Source organism: Cydia pomonella, chromosome 6, assembly GCF_033807575.1.
Source record: "Cydia pomonella isolate Wapato2018A chromosome 6, ilCydPomo1, whole genome shotgun sequence".
Lineage (NCBI taxonomy): Eukaryota > Metazoa > Arthropoda > Insecta > Lepidoptera > Tortricidae > Cydia > Cydia pomonella.
In genome coordinates this window covers 24,411,214-24,433,470 of record NC_084708.1, presented here as the reverse complement: position 1 = coordinate 24,433,470, position 22,257 = coordinate 24,411,214, and the positions used below count along the sequence as shown (strand labels likewise).

At 36.9% G+C, this 22,257-nt stretch overlaps 1 protein-coding gene across 1 annotated transcript in view; it reads right to left on the bottom strand.

Moving 5' to 3' along the window:
* LOC133519352 (kinesin-like protein KIF13B) overlaps positions 1–22,257 on the bottom strand; it is a 350,907-nt gene that overhangs the window by 167,505 nt on the left and 161,145 nt on the right. Inside the window, exon 3 of the mRNA XM_061853395.1 lies at positions 20,269–20,432. Coding sequence (XP_061709379.1) covers positions 20,269–20,432 — 164 coding nt within the window. The remainder of the gene's footprint in view (positions 1–20,268; positions 20,433–22,257) is intronic.

Genomic DNA, 22,257 nt, shown 5'->3' with positions numbered 1-22,257 from the left:
CACGTTTTCCATCTAGGCCGGTAAACAGGGAAATTTTACGTGAAATAATGGTAGTGCTCTGAAAAAGCTGGCATCAAGTATTAAACCTAAACCTAACCTTTTATACCTATGAACTTCATACGTTGTTGAGATAATAAATTTAGTTTAACATACACAATTAATAGCTAAATTATCAAAAAACTAAGCCTATATTAGCCTGAGGCATTGTTCCCAGGACACTGGCCGCGTTCCCTCTTTGCACAGTTATGCTAAGTTTTTGTGGTAAAAATTAATGACATAAACGTATTTGTATCAAGTCTATCTCATTCAAGGCTGCTGTCACAAAATTGTACAAAATTTTTGATAAGTACTAAAGATCATTATATATTAAAATGAAAATGAATTAAATGTTTATTCAAAATACAAACCTTAAACCTAATTCACAACTGCCGCCAAACCAGAGTGTGGTTTGTTGGCAGACGAGACTCCAAATAACATTAGGTAAAGGTTCTTTATCTGTGAGATAAATAGCTAATATTAATATTAATAACAATGGCAAACAAGACAATACATCACTGATTAAGATTAACTCTAAATTCATATAGATTTTGTAGTTGAAATAGTTAAGTGTTTGCATGTTTGCTAGGTTTACATTCTAATACCACTTACGTTCTCAGTGAGATATGTGTAAGGAAACATTATAATCTATATTGTACTGCTTACGTATAAATACACTGCCTATATTGTTCGTAACTTGTATGCTTCTGTCTTATTTCCTTGTAATAAAATAAAATCCAAGAGCTATTTTATTTATTTTATTTTAAACGAGAGTAAAAGAAAATCTAAAATTTGAGTGAGCTCCGGTAATTCAGTGGGAAAATTGCGAACTTGCGCCTACGAATGTCAACAGAGAATTTTTTATGTACTTTGACGCGTCTAAGATATCTCGGAAACATGCACAAAGTTTACGTTTGACGATTAAATACCGTCATAAATAAATTACAAAAAAACCCACCTCTGATTGCAACGATCCGACGTAAAAATAATTATGTATATTTTGTGCGTAATATGCAAAATAAAATACATATTCATTGTATTTGAATAAACAAACATGGGAAAGTGAAGAATTTACAATTATTACGACTGCTATCGAAGAAACAGAGGTTTTTCAAACGTAGATACAACCAATCAATATATATTTTTGACCATTTCGTACGTTCAAAGATGTAAGTACTTGCCAATGTCATTCGCGATAATCTCTTCCATTAAATATCGATAAAAATGGCCGAAACATACCTGAAACAAGAAACAAAATTCCGTAAATAACATTTTATTTAATCTAATTAGTAACATAGCATTACAGCAATACCAAGGCACTGCGAAACTACCAAGATATGTACAAATAAACAATAAAAACACGACACATAAAGAGAAAACATAAATTAAACACTGGATTGTAAAAAATGCAATAATTCTACGTCTTACGTCGGATATAGGTATATACATTGTAGTCAAAAGCGTCGGAGTCTCTCCACAACGGAATAACGATGGTACTATTTTTATGAAATAATAAAATATGCTTTACATGAGTGCTAGTTAAAAGACGATGCATTATTTTAATTCAAAACCACCATTTTTTTTCATTTGTCTGTCTTTCAGATACTTTCATTTATTTATTAGTCCTAAAGATTCAAGCATGCCACGTTTTGATCACAGGAAGACTGACGAAGAAATTAACAAATAAATACCTTTTGTCGCTATACATATAGCCATTGTTTGCGGCTATTCCGATCGCTAAAAATGTGTGAAAATCGAGAAAATTTGACTCAATAGTAATGTTTACCAGACGAGACGTTTATAAAACAGGCCAAGGTCTTAAAACCCACTTGCACTTACTCCACGTATCGCGCCAATCAAACTAATTAAGCGCAACTTTGCCACTTAAACTCATAAACTTTGTATTGCTTATGGAACTTTCAGAACTTTGCTCCTCGAGCGATAAATCAACCTGGAAGTTGTGTACACAGTATAAATATCACTTAAGGTTACCCCAGGGAAGAATGCCTTAAGTACGTTTATAGCTAGACTACCTCAGAGTAAGATGTAAAATAAACGTAAAGTTCATACACGTGTCAAAGAATTTGGGCAATCATATAAATAAATAACTAAGCTAACTTACTAAGTATATAAAATGATTTTCTTCTTATAATTACACTTGACACTACGTATTACTTAAGCATGCTAATCACACTGACACTTCAATATCATAACTTTGCAAGTCACTTTCAATGATAATTATGTCACTAGTTTTATAAACAAGGTATTTAGGTAAGTACTAACTTTGAATATTGCATATTTTACACTGTATCTTGGTTGACGTGATCTGGTCCTGGCAGAATATCAGTGCCTCTCCCATAGGGTGAAGCGTAATACTGAGCCAGAACCCTTTTGTTTTGCTGCGACGCACACAACATTTCCTATATGTATGGAACAGTATTATTTAAATGTATTTTTTTCTACTTCTATTTTGTATAAATGTGTATTTCTCTCGTATAATTTTGTATTATCTGTTTTTTTTTTGTCATTTTATTAATTGTATTTCCTGTGTGTATTGTGGCAAACAAATAAACGGATTATCTATCTATCTATCTATCTAAGTTTTATCATGCAAATATTTTGAGTTACGGAATTTATTTATATGTCAAGTGTTTGTAGATTTATGCAATGAAAGGAATAAAACTGTAATGACATAATTAGTTAATCGATACCGATAAACAATCAAACCTTGCTCATTTATAAAAGCGTAACTTAAAATTATCGGCCACCTTACACTAGCGACTTTTGAGCGTCGGCGTCTAGTCAGCGCCATGGAAACGACGTCGCTGTGCAGTTGCGCCAACGTTGCGTCGAGCAGCAGCCATAGAGTTAACTAGACGCCGGCGCTCAGGAGACGCTAGTGTGGAGTTCAGAGCCAATTTCAAAATTTTTAGGACTGCAAATATATAGCATCAGATTGCTATCATGTTGCAAACTACCGTACATGAGCCTGTAAATAAATACGAGCAAATGAGCCTCAATACGTGTTTAATTAAATTGCTATCTACAGTCACGTCTGAAAATATCGATACAAAAAATGTGCCAAAAATATGTATACTCCACCTTAATATATGGGCAATAAAGTCGTGTATACATATTTTTGGCACTTTTTTGTATCGATATTTTCAGACGTGACCGTACCTGTACTATTCTGTCGCCCAGATCTTAAGAGGGGGTAACACAAACTTGCTATTACGTTATGTTATGCGAAGTATTCAGCTACTCGGTGTACTTTCTTTCTAGAGATGCTCGGAATTACTAAGTATTGAAAGTATTGGAACCCGTGGTTCAGTTTGTGCTGAGGGTGTTTGCTCCTGCATACTCATGTGGGTGTACACTTTTACACGAACTGTGTTGCCTTTTTTATGCACTGTTACCCACACTGTAAAAATCCATCAAGTTTAAATAAAATACTTGTCGTCAACTACTGTTTTTCGCTGTTTGGAACGCCCCATCGATCCCGCCGCTTACACTTTGCATATATTAAATTCGTAATTTCCTTCTAACTACCGTTTTTTTTGTGGCATTACACCAAGTGACACATATATTGTATTTTTAACGCCAAAGGAATGCGGACCGCAACGTGAGGAGAAAACTCGACGAGAATTATCCCTCGTCACTCGCTAAGTGGGATCAACTGAGATTGCCATTAGTTCTCATCAGGAAGGACTGACGGCTGTTTAGGCCATTTAGGTTATGAGAAAATAACACCGGCTGATAATATTATAGGATATTCCTACACAAATTAAAAATAAAGATAAAATACATTAATTCGTGACAGTCACAAACATGTACGAACGTGTACAAGCAACAATAACAGAACATTAAGTGCGCATCACGAAATAGACCCAACTAAGCATAATGCTAGCTATGAAGCTATTAGCGCTGATCTTCCGTAGGGATCTTCGGTGATGCCACGACAAATAACACGTACATTATAATATTACAAAGAAAAAATCCTAGATAAAGAAGAATTACTTACTACTGCAGAAATTACACAAAAAAAAACAACAAACATTTAAAAAAAAAACTAAGCTCAAGAAGGTTGTGGGTATTAAACAAAAGAATATAATATATATAAATAGTTAAATACATAGAAAACACCAACGACTCCGAGACAAATATCTGTGCTCATCAAGTCATCACACAAATATAAATGCCCTTACCGGGATTCGACCCCAGTATCATCGGCTTCATACGCAGAGTTACTGGTAGACCTATGTCAAAGTCCGCTCATATATAATATTATTAATGCATCTGGAAAATCACAAACGATCATTGTAATAATTATTATACACGGATTCATTTATTGGGTACCGCAGCCCTCCAACTACCTTGAAACCTTGAGATAGCTTAACATAGAATGCCGGGAACCCGCTCGGCGGGCGCTCTGTTCGTAGTCGCTGTCCTCTAAAAAGCGGGAAAACGCTAGAATCGGCTACGCGTGTAGCGCTACGAAAACGTAGGCAGGGAATGTGTTAATAAAGGAGCCCACTGATTACCAGTTCGCCGGACGATATCGGCCTGTCAGTTTTCGACCGCAGCTTTTGCGAATAACTGACAGGCCGATATCATCCGGCGAACTAGTAATACCCATTACACCACCTTTATTAAAGATAAAGATAAAAGATAAAAAATATGTTTATTGCACAAGAAAGGACACAGAAAAAGTATACATCGGTTGTTTTTAAGAGTTGGTGCATAACTAGATTGACAACAGAGTTTCCAGGAGTCCCCGCACTAGGCTAGGCCTGTATCGCGGGAGACCAGAAGTACATATAAATGTCATGCAAGTCAACGAAAAACGAAAATTTATTTAACTTATTATTATTATTTTTTTATTGAACTTATTATTGGGCTTATGGTGACCCCACATTGGCTGTTATAAAATGTTATATAATATAACAATACGTGGGACAACGACAACATAATAAAACACTATTATCCTGCTGCATGTCGCGTGATGTTATATAACATTTTATTAGGCGATATGTAAACATGTCCTATAATATTTTCATATAACCTTCAACACGTCCATGAGCACTGACTATATCATATTATACTACAATTTGATATAAAATATAAAGAACTTCTGAAGGACGAATTTTCCCTATAAAAGGCCGTCTTTGATATTCCTAACAGAGTTTGCGTTGAGAATAATCAAAAGCTATTTTATAAAACTTCATAATAAGTTTGCAGATTTTGTTTAGGCCTGAAAGATAAGAGAGTTTCTTGAGGGAAACTGTATAAACTTAGGCTTAAGAACTTATTTATTTATATACCTGTATTATGTTTCAACTTTAATATTGGTTTTAAACTTTATAAGGTGTCTCTATTTAGACAGAAGTTTGTTTGACTAAAAATAAACCTATTTTTATCCCACAGGATTGTAAATTATACTACAATAATTTAAATAAATGGGAATAATGGAAAATTTCACCGCTTAGGGCAATACTCTCGAATTTGCGACCTTTCGGAACACCGGATCGGTCATTCTTAAACATATAAGCTACCGAAATTTAATATCCACCGTAATAACTTATAGGCACCAAGTCCCAAGTTATATTCAGAATTCACAAAATTTTCGATTTTATGGATGTATTTTACGACGGACAATTGTAAGACCTTATGTTATTTGGAGAAATTTGAACAGTAAATGTCGACAAATGGAATAAAATCTGTAGTCCGGTAGTTCTAGTTTTTTGAAGACTTTTTATGGTGTTGGCTAAATGAACGACTTTTTAAAGTAGACTAGATTTGCTACAATTTGATGTGGATCTAACAGTTTCCGAAATGAAGCCTTTATAAATTTATAATTTTTTCGAACTTGTATTCGTAGACTAAGTAGTGTAGTAAGTATGTACATTTGTCTCAGGCGATGCCGCTTGCCACGATGGTTCCTAATGTGAAACAGCTTTGACTTTGACTGCAAACAATGGATGTCACCGCGTCATGAACACATGACCGCCAATCTTATCTGTGTACTTACATAAAGGAACCTCCCTCAACGCGATACCCTAGATTACACTCACGCCCCTAAACGATATATGACCTCGTTTCTCAGCCCTTATATTATACACCGTGTTTTTTTTGATTTGCGTTAATTTCGAGGGTGCATTCCTGAGCTTAAATTAAGTAATTTTCTCAAAGACACCGATATTCTAATTAACTCCATTTCGGAGATAATCAATCATACATTTTTATATTATAAGGCCCTTACGAGCGTGTACACTTGCCTTAGGGCCTGTTTACTCATTGATTAGTGTTTAGTGCGAGTATATACATTTGCTACTAAACGTACGTACTATCTCGAACGATCGATGTTAGAAATGACATTGATATATCACAGTTTTCAATTGTTTGGTTGAGTTAAATGTAATGCCCATGTTACAACAACGCTATATGCAACATTTAGTTACTTTTTATAAATATAAAAATTGTAAAAAAAAAACAAAAAAAATTTTTTTTTTTTGAAAATTAACTGTGCCATTTAGTTTCCTTAAACGTACTCACCGAAACCCCGGAGTTAACGCAATTCAATAAAAACACGGTGTATAAGTAAAACGTTTAGCAAGGTTCATAGAGGTATAGACATTTTTATTGAGCCTGAACTCGGTAGGTAAACCGTATATTTTTATAATGACATCCGTTTAGAAACTTAAGAGATTAAGGTCAATGTTGGGAATACCGCATATCAGGTAGGATGACAAGACAACACAACAAGACAAGACGAGACAACAACAACAACACAACAACAACAAGACACAACAACAACAACACGACACAACAAGACAAGACACAACACCACAACAACAACAACAAGATGTTTCAACGCTTCTAGCTCTTGCGTTTGTACACATACTCCACTTAAGGCTGTCAATACCTAAAGCGCGCACACTGTCTATTTATATCGGAGTAAATGAGATAGCACTGTCGCATGTTACTGGGCCTGGGCAAGGGAATAATAAGAAAAATATTTAAATAAAAAAAAGTGGATTTTTAGTGTAATATTTTACTCAATAGCGGTTTAGATATAAATGTTTTGAAATTGTGATTTTAATTGCAGACCCATAAGTCAAAACAATAAAGACGTAAAACCGTTTAATTGTGATTTTAAGACCAATCTTTGCAATTATTTTCTATCGAGCCGATTTCGTTCAATCATGTATCGAGTACAACCACGGTCTTTGAAATATAATTAATATGAACATATATTTTTCTTACTTGACTAAAACAAATAGTCTTTCTTAAAAAACTGTTTAAGTAACATCAATTTCAAGGACATTGGGTGTTGACAGCCTCTTAAGGAAAGTCGATAATGTAGATGTCGGTATAGATCATGTTATTCACGACGACGCGTGCCTTGACTCGTGTTGCCATATTATTAAAGGTTAGATTTGACAGATCTGCGCGTCATCGTGAATGACACGAACTATAAAGCTCTTCCTTTCTGACTGTGTCCGAAGTACGTATACGAGTGTTCTTGCCATATGTATCTGGTGCCCTGTGGTCTTCCCTTCTTCTTCTTCCTCGCGTTGTCCCGGCATTTTGCCACGGCTCATGGGAACCTGGGGTCCGCTTGACAACTAATCCCAAGATTTGGCGTAGGCACTACTTTTTACGAAAGCGACTGCCATCTGACCTTCCAACCCAGAGGGTAAACTAGGGCTTGTTGGGATTAGTCCGGATTCCTCACGATGTATTTGTAAGTTACGAATTATTGGCCAGGCTAAATATGCAACCATTAACTTAACAAGTAACTTTTTTTTTTATTGGAAAAAGGTAAGCATTTGGCGACAATCTCACCTGACGGTAAGTGCCGATGCAATATAGGACGTAACATGCTTACCTAAAAGATGTCTATTCACTCTCGATTTAAAAAGATCCGATTTATAGTGGACTGGGAATAGATTTGCAGGAAGTGAATTCAACTCCTTAGCAAAAAATTTAAAAAGTCTCTTGCCAATCCGCCATACCGGCGGTAGAATTAAACTATTTCGTTGAACGAAAAAAAAACAGCTCTTTTAGTTGACAAAATATCATGGCTCTTTAATTCTTCAAAGCTTTATTGTTGTCAGCTCTAGTAAAGTTTTCTCTAGTATAAATAAAATATACCCTGGATAATGCACAACCACAGTTCCCTAGACGACGGATTTTAAGACAACGGAGCGAAAAGACCAGAATTTTCATACACATTGGATAAATGTAAAAATCTTTTTCCACAATCCCGACGGATCTGTTCCCAAAGTTCTAAAAAAAGATTCAATTCAGAGAGAAATAATAATTCAAAATTTATTTAAAAATAGACCACGCGGAGTTTGAAGGAAATTTTACTGACTGGTCACATAGACCTGACCATTAAGAGGCTGTCAATACCTAAAGCGCGCACACTGTCTATTTGTATCGGAGTAAATGAGATAGCACTGTCGCATGTTACTGGGCCTGGGCAAGGGAATAATAAGTAAAATATTTAAATAAAAAAAAGGGGATTATTAGTGTAATATTTTACTCGACCACGGTTTAGATATAAATGTTTTGAAATTGTGATTTTAATTGCAGACCCATAAGTCAAAACAATAAAGACATAAAACCGTTTAATTGTGATTTTAAGAGCAATCATTGCAATTATTTTCTATCGAGCCGATTTCGTTCAATCGTGTATCGAGTACAACCATGGTCTTTGAAATATAATTAATATGAACATATATTTTTCTTACTTTACTAAAACAAATAGTCTTTCTTAAAAAACTGTTTAAGTAACATCAATTTCAAGGACATTGGGTGTTGACAGCCTCTTAAAAAAATACTGAATCGACAAAAAACCATACGTATTATTATTGAACCTGCTCACCTGAGAAATTCGTCCCGTAGAGAACAGCCGAACAGAAAGCATTTTTACATAAACTGAAACTTTCGCTTGGTCAATTAGTTTGTGTTCGTGAATTAAACGTAAACTACTAAACACAAAAAAATATAACATTGTTTACAGTACAAATAAAGGTGGAAGCTAATTAAGAAAGTTTGGAGACAAACAACGAATAGTGCCAACGAAAGCTGTTGGCACAAACGGCTGTGCCAATAAGTACAGTCGAAATTGAAAAAAGTTTTACAACAAAATTAAAGGAGATTTCTTCTAAAGGATATAATGTATTGCAGCTTTCAGTAAGCCATTTGTATTTTTTTTAATATGCATTTATTTACATAATAGATACACAGGGTGATTTGACAACCAGACCATGCATAACAAAACCTTATATGTAGAATTTATACTCGTATTAATCTTTATAAAATTAAATAGTGCTCGCTAGTCTTAAAAGTATTGTTATATAAGTGTATCTCATGTAAGTGAATTTTGTAAATTCTTTATGAGATAATAAATGTCTTAAACCATATATTTCGTGGTCGTAGAGCAGAAAAACAAGACATCGTACAGAATTCAAAGATGAGCTTAATGATGGTCGTAATTATTTGTTATCACCAATAATGACCATTATGGTTTTTTTTTTTATACTACGTCGGTGGCAAACAAGCATACGGCCCGCCTGATGGTAAGCAGTCTCCGTAGCCTATGTACGCCCGCAACTCCAGAGGAGTTACATGCGCGTTGCCGACCGTAACCCCCCCCCCCCCCCCTTGTTGAGCTCTGGCAACCTTACTCACCGACAGGAACACAACACTATGAGTAGGGTCTAGTGTTATTTGGCTGCTGTTTTCTGTAAGGTGGAGGTACTTTCCCAGTTGGGCTCTGCTCTAGACCTGGAATGACATCCACTGGCTGTGCCCTACCACACAAATCGAGATGAAATTCACAATGCCCATACCTCTCTTTAAAACAGATGACAAGTAGCAAAAAAACAATTTCGCATACAATTTGGTCACCCTACTCAATGTGACGTCTCGTCGCTTTCCATAGAGCGTATGTCAAAAGTCATAGGGTGACCATGATTACTTAGTATAAGATTAATTTCACTGGAAAAATAAGAAAAAATAAACTATGTAATTATATTTGAATCCAATTAGTATTTGATTCAAATATAATATGATACTGTGGATTTTTTGCATAGTCATAAAAAGTGGTTCTAGGGCACGACTTAGAAATCACCGAAATAAAAATACCGAGTAACAGTAACTGTACAAATACTAAACAAAATTAATAACTAGCTTAAATCTCAAATAGCTAGCGGTATTATCTCGTGGTATCGCAATGCGTTACGTTGGGGGTCATCCATTAATTACATCACACGAATTTCTAGGTTTTTTTACACCTCCCCCTCCTTGTCACACTTGGTGGACCCGGGTACGTCCTTAAACTACGTCCAAAAGAGAGGTATGGGCATTGTGAATGTTATCTCGCTTTGTGTGGTAGGGCACAGCCAGTGGATGTCATTCCAGATCTAGAGCAAAGCCCAACTGGAGAAGTACCTCCACCTTACAGAAACAGCAGCCAAATAACACTAGACCCTACTCATAGTGTTGTGTTCCTGCCGGTGAGTAAGGTTGCCAGAGCTCAATGAGGGGGGGCGGGTTTAGGGTCGGCAGCGCGCATGTAACTCCTCTGGAGTTGCAGGCGTACATAGGCTACGGAGGCTGGTCAAATTTGGCAAATCCCTCCCCCCCTGGTGTGACGTCACATTTTTGGAAATTATTTTCAACAAAATCGGTGAAGCGAATTAGGTACTATTGATATTTTATCAAAATATTTTTGACAAAAGAAATATTAGTAGTTAATTATAACACAAAACCGATTAGGAAAGAAAATTAATCGCATAAAACGATTATCGTCCCAAAAACTAGTTATTTAGCTGTACAGCGAATAAAAAAAATTAATAAATACTGATGAAGTTAGTGACGTCACAAAGTTTGTGACTTCCCCCTTCCCCTTGTCACAACATGTCACATTTTCTTGAACCCCTCCCTCCCCCTAAACGTGTGATGTAATTAATGGATGACCCCTTGTGTGAGGAAGCCGCCACTCTTCGGTCACCATCACCAGTTACGTCAACGTTATACGTTATATATTTTTGTATTCTGTTTTTTTTTTAGTAGTTGTTTAATCATAGCTCAGATTTCATAAATGTCGATGCCACTCCGACTCTATGTGGGAGGACGTGAGAACAAGCAATTTAGAAAGCGCAAAGACAATGCTAATCTATGAATAAATTAGGTTTATCAATCATGTGGGAGTGAAGAAAATATCTTACTTTTTGATAACTTAATGTTTTTGACGCCCGTAAGTTTTATTATTATTAGGTTTCACTTTATAAATTTAAGCATATCGGTAGCACTTAAGGTTATTGGTAAAAATACGCAAAAAGTGCCGTACACAATATTTTTTCAGTTTCATCAGTACCCCTAGTGTAAATTTTATCGACATCATAACGTGACGAACGCGTTTGCGTTAAGTCTCATTTTGTATAGGATATTGTGTTTCCAAAACGTCCCGCTTGGCGCGCTGTTTCTAAATCCAATACAAAATGAGACTAAACGCAAACGCGTACGTCACGTTTCGAAATCGAATTTATTTACACTAGGGGTACTGATCCGTCTAACGCTAACTACGTCGATACAACTTTCGTCCTAGTCCTTACCAAAATGTCCCTGTTTCAATATACCGTAGATAGTTCCATCCATATTGCGGGCCCTTTACTAAAACACGTACTATTATTGCGCCCTTTGACTCTAACCCCAACGTGAAGGAATTTTTAATAACCAGGTACAATGCCTGACAACCCTAATGCCACTATCCTTTCAAATTTAAACCTTAAAAATACTACAATATAGTTGATATTACAAAAGCATGGCCGAAGGACTTGTGACTTTATTTGTAATAATACCAGGTACGACAATATCTAGCTGCCATATCTGTCCCTTTCAATTTAAACCTTACACACCGACACTAAGGTCGATATTACTCTAACGTAACCGAAGGTGTTACGGGTTTATGAATTGCGAGTTATCATGAGCATAAAGTCCCTTCAAAATTAATCCTTATAACAACACAATAAGGTTGATTACTAAAGCGCAGTCGAAAGAGTTGAGAACTCATGAATTGTGGGGTTTCTGAGCAAAATGTCGCTGTATTTTATGTTTATTTGTGCTGTATGTGAGCAAATAGGACTCTAAAAACACTGTTTACTTACACGAAATCGCGGTCCAGTTTGTGTTATTTCTATTTCGCTTTCTGAAGGTCGCAAGTGAGAAATAACACGGTTAAATATTAACGGCGTAACCCACTTGCCTATCTGCCTTCATTCGAATCTCGTTATTTTTTAAAATTATAGTCACTTGGGCGACACAAACGAATCACTTCAGAATTCCCATAATTCCCTAACTACTTGGATCCGGGTACGTCCTTAAACTACGTCCACAAGAGAGGTATGGTCATTGTGAATGTCATCTCGCTCTGTGTGGTAGGGCACAGCAGCGGATGTCATTCCAGATCTAGAGCAGAGCCCAACTGGGGAAGTACCTCCACCTTACAGAAAATCGTAGCCAAATAACACTAGAGCCTACTCATAGTGTTGTGTTCCTGCCGGTGAGTAAGGTTGCCAGAGCTCAACGAGGGGCGGGAGGGGGTTAGGGTCGGCAACGCGCATGTAACTCCTCTGGAGTTGCAGGCGTACATAGGCTACGGATACTGCTTACCATCAGGCGGGCCGTATGCTTGTTTGCCACCGACGTAGTATAAAAAAAAAGTAGTTTTGAAATATAAACGTTTGAAGTAGTAATGTGCCGATGAGAACATGCTCTTTTCTGAGAATTCCTATCCGAAGAAATTCCCGAAAATTTCCTACTTTCTCCAGAACGTCATCTTGTTAGCATGAATAAGTTATGAACAATTTTTTTTTTTTTTGTATAACTTTTGCCTCAAATAACTTGTTTGGGCAATTTTGTATTGTTTTACTCCTGGTCATCTATCAATTAGTATATTTTTTATATCGCTGTGAATGGTACCAAGTATTTGCTTTTAAGCTTCTATGGTATTTGTCTTATCTCCTCCACTCTGCGATAAAATAAAATAATTCTTTGCGACGAAAGTAAAACTCTCAGAGAACGTTGCCAAGAAATGCAAGAAAGTTTTCGGTAAATTTCTTGTACTGTACCCCTAGTGTAAATAAATTCGATTTCGAAACGTGACGTACGCGTTTGCGTTTAGTCACATTTTGTATTGGATTTAGAAAGAGCGCGCCAAGCGGGACGTTTTGGAAAATCAAAATCCTATACAAAATGAGACTTAACGCAAACGCGTTCGTCACGTTATGATGTCGATCAAAATTACACTAGGGGTACTGATCTCGGGAAAATTTCTAGAACGGCACATCGCTAATTTGAAGACCAGAGCCCCATACAGATTTAACAACGAAAATACACTTTTAAAGAAAACAGTCAGTGGAAGAAAATGGTTCGAGCCCTACACTCCAGCAGGGGGTAACAGGATGAAAAGAAAGAAGAAGAACAGTTTTAAAGTGGATTCGATACGACCATGACGATCCTGTTTGTGATTGGCGCGCATCTCATGGACGACTTTCTCTTTATTTCACATGCACCAACAACGGGAGCAATCGTCGAGGACGTAGTAAAATAAGATTAAAAGTTTATGTTTTTTTTTATTCTAAATCACAATATGATGTTAAAACTGAATCAAAAAAGGAAACCTATGTTAACCCAACAAACATAATTACTAAAAACGAACGCGTTTCTAACTTTATTTAATGTAAAAATTTGCTAAGTTGGTATTAAGGTAACCCGTCCCACAGGACATTATTCATTTATTCATTCATTTTACTTATTCTGAGCATTCACCAAAAATAATACCTAATATAAAGAATTCCTATACTATTGTTATTTGTAAATATAGCATTTACATGTAAGATGCTATAAATTGTATGTTTTTGTTTACCAATATGCAATAGTTTGTGCCAATACGAAATAGATATTCATATCATAATTAGAATAAGTAAACTGAATTGGACTGTGTATCTTGGTGAGGACTGTCCTTGAGGAAAATGCATGTTTTATGTGTAAGTTAGTTTTAATAGAACCTTATGTACATTTTACTATTTTTGTTTTCCTGATATATATATATATGGCGGCAAGTCAACGAATCCTGACACAATACCAATGAAATGTAATTATCACCGCGCCCTCATTATTATTCCACAAAGGGTAGGAATTCATATTTTTACAACACAAAGCGATAAATAAGATTAAAATTACACGAGAAGAGCCAAATAGAGCCTAGAACACACTGAATGCTGGCCACTACAAAAACTATGTTCAGCAACTTGTCGTTTTCTACCAACGACGAAACGTGGCGTGGAAGACGTTCTGCTACTTGGCTGACAACGATCGAAAATGACCTGGAAAACATAAAAAATTACACCGAACTTGCAAAATATCGTCATGTATAGGGAAAGATGACAAAGAAAGCTGATAATGGAAAAAGGCTTAGGCAGAAGAAGAAGAAGCAACGTATTAACGTTTTTAAATTTACAGCGCAGGCTTCGTCAAAAGTGTATATACTAGTTACTAAACAGAATCCGCAACAAACTTCGTTCAATACATAAGTGATAATCCGCCACAGGCTTCGTCAAAAATGTACAAGATAAAATCCGCAACAAGCTTTGTCCAAAAACCTAACACTACCTACGCCTCCCCGTTAATCCCCGAGACAACACGTACCCATGTTTATTTTCAACGTTAAAATATACTGACCGAGTAGGCGAGTAGGGAAAGTCTCCATTTCAGCTTCAAGAGCAAAAAGGCTTTCGTATGTATATATCCTGTTCTCTTACACGTCTCATATTTCAACCGATTCTCTTCATATTCTGTAATTAATTGTTTTTTTTTTTTGTGTTTTGAATTTTTGGTCTACCTATAGCTTAGAAAAGACACTAATTCATAGAAAATAAGTAAGTATCTAATATTTATTGCAATATTTGTAATAGTTAAGTAGATAGTGGGGCAGACTGAGAAGGTGATGGTGGGACGATTTGTATTCTACCCGAATTGGCACAGAGCAAATTTTCCTTAAAAACGCCAATTACGTAAATACTTTTCGGATGTACACCAACATTGTAAGACCATATGACGGTTTTAAATGGGTACAATATTTCAAATATATATATGTATGTATATATGGTATATGTTTGTATTTATTATAATACTATGTATTTATGCATGTTTATTTATAATAGTAGTGTTTCGATAGTGACTTTTATCTCTCTGTACTGATTTTCTTTTCCGCACCAATTGTAAGTTTCTGTTTGGCCCAATGGTTGACTGGTAAAGGTTAAATAAATAAATAAATAATTGGCGGGCAATGTACACCGGGCAGGGTCGATTTGAGGAAACGAGAGGAAACCTTTGCCCAGCTATTTGGAACTAAAATAGGTTAATAAAAGTATTATTATATCAAACTGTAGTTCATTTTGCTCCAAACCTTAGGCTACAATATTAATATTCAAATCAAATCTCGCCGCTAGTGTGCTCAAGGTCTAGAATCCAGTCTTTATGAAATATACAACGCCCGAGAAGAATACAATTCAAGACGCTGGCAACATGGACCCTTGACTGTTAGCTTTGTATATTTTATGAGACCCTGAGTGATACATTGGACATTGGTGTAAATAAATTGTCTTTCAGGCGTTTTCTGACTTTAATAATAACAGGTTATTAATTAGATCTGGATTAGGTATGGAATATGGATCTGATCTGTCTGTGTCATAAGTAACATTTCTTCAACCAAAAAGGTCACTTTTGACCCTGACATATCAGATCTTATGGACAAATATAATGATATACGTGTCTCTGGAATTCCCTCCCTCTCTTTATTCGACAAGCCCCAAGCAAACCCGTTTTCAAACGACTACTTCGCAAGCATCTTCTGTCAGAAGAACTTAAATAAGGTTCACCATCATGTATATGTACATAATTATATGTATTAGTCTTTTTTTATACATTATATAAGTAGTAGTATTTGACTATTTATATATTTTTAATATTATTTGACTTCACGTTTAATTTTTTCCTTATTATTTGTTATTATTTTTTCCTGCACCAACATACACAAATATCTCTGTTTGACCCAATGGTTGACTGGTAGAGAATGCCTTTTGGCATTAAGTTCGCCATTTGTACATTTTTCTTTATGTGTGCAATAAAGTTTAAATAAATAAATAAATAAAAGTTAACTTAAATATATTACTTATAAAAAGACTAGAAATACCTTTAATCGCTATATGTATCGGACAAACGGCGATTTTCCGGTAAGCTTTGTGAAATCCGCCCGAGTCGTTGAAAATTCAATCACTTCTTTTTTTACATAAACCTTAACATACTCGTACAATATTTTCTTCAAAGCTTCGCCAAACTGCATGGCAGTTTGTAGGCGAAAAGAAACTCTTTATATTAAATTTTTCAAACAAACACCTTACATACTAAATTAATTTATTTTAGTAAAACTTAACTATCCCTAAAACAACATTTTCTGCCCTCCGGGCGGAAAGCGTTAACTTTCCTCCCGCTGTGCTAAACAAAGTTGCAGAAAAATAGTATGCGCACCACGGGAGGAATCGTAGGACATTCCATCCCGCGTGTTTGCGACCCTCGCCTTCGGTTCGGGTGACAATTTTACACGCGGCACGCAATGCCTACTTTTCCTCCCTTGGGACACAAATTACTATTGCGAGGCAATATCTAAACGAGACACTTACTAGCTATAACTATTTTTCTTTTATTTGTATGATACACCACTGCACGGCGATAACAATAGCTGCCCGATAAGCAATGAATGCACGAAAACTTTTTTTTTATACTACGTCGGTGGCAAACAAACATACGGCCCGCCTGATGATAAGCAGTCTCCGTAGCCTATGGACGCCTGCAACTCCAACGATTATGACCTGTTTAGTTTTTGCGCCGTTTTTTTACACAATTTTTGACCTAGTTACCATACCATTGAAGGTAAAAGAAAAAAAAAATCTGAAAAGTTTAATTGAATTTTTTTCTTTTTTTGTTCTATGACATAATGAAAATATAATTATGGTCATTTAATCATCTTTATTAAATGTACAATATATGCCAAGCACGTTAAAATTGGTTGACTAGAAAAAAAAATATCAGACAAAAAATAAATTTAGTTTTTTTTTTTTACAAAAACTATAACGTTTAGGATACTTAAATATGGCACAATAATGAGTAATGTAGAGCCACACAATCTATAATTACAAGCCCAAACTCAAGGGGGCCAGAATCACTTAGCTTATCCTGGCACTTATTTTCCTATTATTCTCTCTTATTATTCTCCGGAAAGCAGCCAAGATGAAATGGGATTGGGCTGGTCACGTCTGCCGAATGCCGAATGAGTTGTGGAGCAAAGTCACTACAGAGTGGGAGCCCGAAAACACGAAGCGGGGATCTGGCAGACCTCACCGGCGATGGCGGGATGAACTGGACTCCTTGAAGGAGTGGCCAGACACAGCACTGGACAGAGATCAGAGAGATTGGGGGGAGGCCTTTGCCCAGCAGTGGGACACGACAGGCTCCAAACAATATTATTCTCCTTCTTTACTTACTCCGTTGGCTCAGCGACCCAAAATGAGACTTGGCCTCCGACACAAGACAGCGCCACTTTTCTCGGTCCTGTGCGACCTCTCGCCAATTGTCGACTCGAAGCTCGCGCAGATCCGCCTCCACCATGTCGCTCCAGCGATACCTAGGGCGTCCGATAGGACGTCCTCCTGCTAGGCGACCCAGGTACGCTCTTTTTACGTTCCGATCTTCGTCCATTCTCTCAAGGACGTGATTCTCCTTCTTTGACTGATTCAATTTTAATCACAAAGATTTGTATTCACAGGTTTGCATTTTATCACATATAAATAAACTTCTAGCAATCCATTTACCACAAAATAAATGTATACATGCGAAACTTTAACGAGTATAACTTGTTATTCCCTAAATCACAAGATATACACCAACTCCATTTCATCTTCATCAACAAACTTTGCCTAACAACATATATAAAGATCGATAGCCAATAAGCACCGATACGTTACATTACATGTCCATATTGACTGATCTGCTTCGAAATCAGAAAGCTCTAAGATTCATTGAACTTTCAACGTTATCCGTTTAGAACAAGGTTGTCTTTTGTAATGATCAACGGTTGGGTGTGGTAGAAGTGACGACATGTCAATTGAATTTTAAACTTTATCGAGTCGGTATAAAACTACTTTACAGCGACACAGCACAGACACACAGCGAGTACAGCGTTTTAATGTAACGTTCTGAATGCATTTATTGAAGCGGTTCTGTTTGTGGACAAATATTAATTACTAGATCTTACGTACAGTCGAATTCATAAATATATGAACAAATCCAAGGCTTCAAAAATATATGAGCATAGAAAAGTACATATGCATCTGAACAGATTAACCAATCGAGTAATAAAATCGTAACAATAAAATAATTCTCCCTTGATAACCCATATCACAGATTAATCTTAAAATCCCCTTTTCGTTTCAGATACCTTATTCATTCACCAGCCTCCAGCAATCTCTTCCTAAACAGATAACGGATGCATTTATCCCAAAGCCAAACCACATCCATCTTTCGGACGTAAGCACTGTTTACGGCCAACGAATTGGCACGAGCGCCGCCATGCCGGCTACCGTACCCTAACTTAATTCCAAAACGTCGTAACTACATACAAATTTCACCATCTATACAACCTTCTTAAGCATAGAGGCTGTCGTAACTCGTCGAATCATACTTGGAAGCGATACGTCGTAAGTACGAAGCAAGTTTCTTGGAATCTGTCTTTTGGGAGTTGAACGTCATCACGATTTTCCTGTTTTGAAGCGAGCTTTAGGAATTGGGTTATTGACATTAAAGGCTTTAGGTTTGTGGTTATTTATTGGTGGAATTGTTTATTCGAAATAATTCGTGGAAAGTCAGTCCGCAGCAAGTTATTAATTAGTTTGAGTGTCTTTGTGCGTCTGATAAATAATTCTACATTTTAATGAAGACCTCAGCCAATGTCGACGAATGTCTTTCGCGATAAAATATTACTTGATTTCGCTTAAATTTCGCTCCGATAAAAGGAAAGATAAATCAATAGAGATATCAAGTAAAAGTTACAGAGCCTTGAGGATCGCCGTCGAGTTGCTAGCCTATCGGTGTTCTATCGGATACATTTCGGGGAGAGCGCACAGGAACTGCACGAGCTGATCCCACCTTCCCCTTTCCATCATCGGACATCCAGGCACGGGGAGTGAATGCACCCGTTCGTGGTAAATGTTCCATTTGTTCGCACGAAACGGTTTGCCTCCTCTTTTTTGGTACGGACGGCTAAAGAATGGAATGCGCTCCCGCCATCTGTATTCCCTGATAAATATGACCTCGGTCTCTTTAAAGAAAGAGTGAATAGGCTACTACTGAACCGGTGAGCTCCATCTAAGGCCCTGTCTCCACTTTCCATCAGGTGGGGATATCGCCAGTCAGTTTATGATAAAAATAAAAAATAAAAGGATAAGTCGCTATTATCTGTGTTCCAAGGAATTGCAATGAAACTGATGATCACAAGTTTTTGCTACAATTCAGAATGGCAATCTCATTTCTCATAAGATGGATTGGCTTCCTAATATAGTTGTCCAAAAAGATAGGAAGACCGAGTGTTTGGCAGTGCGCGTCTCGAAATGGATTCGAATGTAGGTACACGTATTTATTATTCGGTATACAAACTGTTATACAATATTCCATTAATCTAGAAAATATAATATTCATATCAACAAAAACGTTTCACGGTCACGACGCGTCGTGGCCGACAGGTGGGACAATGGCCTGATAAGGCACTGGTCCCATCTGCATGAAAGTTTAAGTTTTATTTTTAAACATTTTTTACGAACTAATTATGAGCCCAAAAAGTTGTCTGAAATAAATGCATTTTTTAATATGAAAAACATGGTCGCGATTTAGAGTTTTTCAGTTTATGGTCTATCTACTCTATCTGATATGGTGATATCTGACTTTACCCCCACGTGCCTATGTGAGAATCAGCTAGAATATAAAGACTAAGTTGGATAGTTTTTGTTCATTTTTTGCATTGCCGTCAGGTCAATAAAGGTCATGGACCACACTGTTTAAGGAACCTCAACACAAAAGAAGAATAAATATGATAAAAATATACCTTACCTGTCTGTCCGTACGCGAATATGCAGGCATTGTACCCGTCGAAGGCATTGTCGAGGATGTCCCGTCCCAAACACTCGAAGACGGTCTTCTGCGAGGCGAAGTTAGGCAGCGAAGAGTCCAGCGAGAAGAAGCAGTGGTCGAACGCGAACGTCTTTGGTTGTTTTCTGGAACAATCGATGAAATATTTATTAATACAAGTTTTACTTTTAATCAGCCTATATCGGTTCCAATGTGGGGCAAAGACCGCTTCTTAAGTGTAAGTAGAATTGAATCAGAATCGCCACTCTAACAAATGTTGACTAAAAACTTCACAATGCATACGGCACCAATCATGGGACATAAAAGAGAAAATTTGGAGTATTTTTGATATTTCACCGACACCTGGATTTTTTTTTCCACTTTATGCGTTAAAAGTTGAATGTCCTATCCGTCCTTTATGTTTTCTATGTATTTAATGAAAGCTACTGGTTTCAATATTATTACCAAATTAAAATTAGGTTTTTTGCTCCAGTCATGGGATGTATGGTACCATTCATGATCAAACTAACAAATATCAAAGAAAAAAAAAATTAAGCAACTCTTTGACCTTTGTTAAAGGCGAAATGTTGCCAAAGTTTAAAAACTGATGGTAAAGACTTGTTTAACTTTACAGGATTTGTCTATACCATCCCATTACTGGTGCCAGTCCCATTATAGGGGCGTTCACTTTAGATAACTGTGTAATTGTGTATTTTACACCCCGAAAATAAAACAGAAAATAAAATACAAAGTTCATATATGTAGGTTCTATAAATAACAGGTGATCTTGTCGCTAATACCTATACAATAAAGTAGATCTATGTAGGTACAGTCAAGTGCAAAAATATGTATCGAAAGAATCGTCTCATAAATATGGTACTACGCTCTTATTACACTGGAATAAGATGGTATGGGACATATTTTTGAGTAAAATGTGTACACCCATGTCACCCATATTTTTACACTTGACTTTTTTTTTTATACTACGTCGGTGGCAAACAAGCATACGGCCCGCCTGATGGTAAGCAGTCTCCGTAGCCTATGTACGCCTGCAACTCCAGAGGAGTTACATGCGCGTTGCCGATCCTAAACCCCCCCCCCCCCCCCTCATTATCTGTATCTACCTATCACATTTCGAATGTCTTAGCAAATCTTTGTCAGATGCCTCACAATTTACAAATAGATTTAAGGACTGTTGGGAGAAGGGCAAGGGACCATAAATTATTGTTAGCGCAAGCCACAAATCCCTACTAAGGTAATTGAATTACGGGCTATCTTATTTTTTCGTGTAAGACTTTTAACCAACAAGCTACGAGTATAGGGACCGTGCGCGTTGGAGGGTCTGCCATCTTGTGGTTTGAATCGGTACCATAAACAGGCACATTTACACGTCAAGTGTTTTCTTGTGCATAGTAGGTTCTGCCATCTTGTGGGCTACATCGGAACAAAAAACATCACATTTACGCCTCACGCCAAAAATCTGACGGCTCCTGTGCTGCCTCCTATAGTTCATGCACGCTCCCTATCCGACGTTGTTGTTTAAAATTCTACCAGTTAAACCTGCAGCGGTATCATGGTCGCATTTTTATCAGCTGTCATATCATGCGTCACTTTCGCACTTACATGTTAGAACGTGACAGGCGTGGTGACAAATGATATAGAGGCGACCATCTTAGCCCTACAGTTTAGGTTGTACTACTCTCACTATTCTGCGGTATACAGTAAATTCTGGCGTAGAGCCAGGGGGGCGAAACTGAGGGCCTACCGGGAACCACGTTCGACGTGTTGCCTCTCTGTCGCACTTGTAAATTCGCACGTAAGTGTGACAGGGAGGCAACACGTCGAACGTGGTTCGCGGTAGGCCCTCTGTTCCTTTCGGGCATTCTCGGCTCCGTTCGGTTTAGCATTGCTCCGAGAAATTATTAGGGTTGGCACAACTTGACGTCCCTTTGCGTGTACGACCGCAGATAA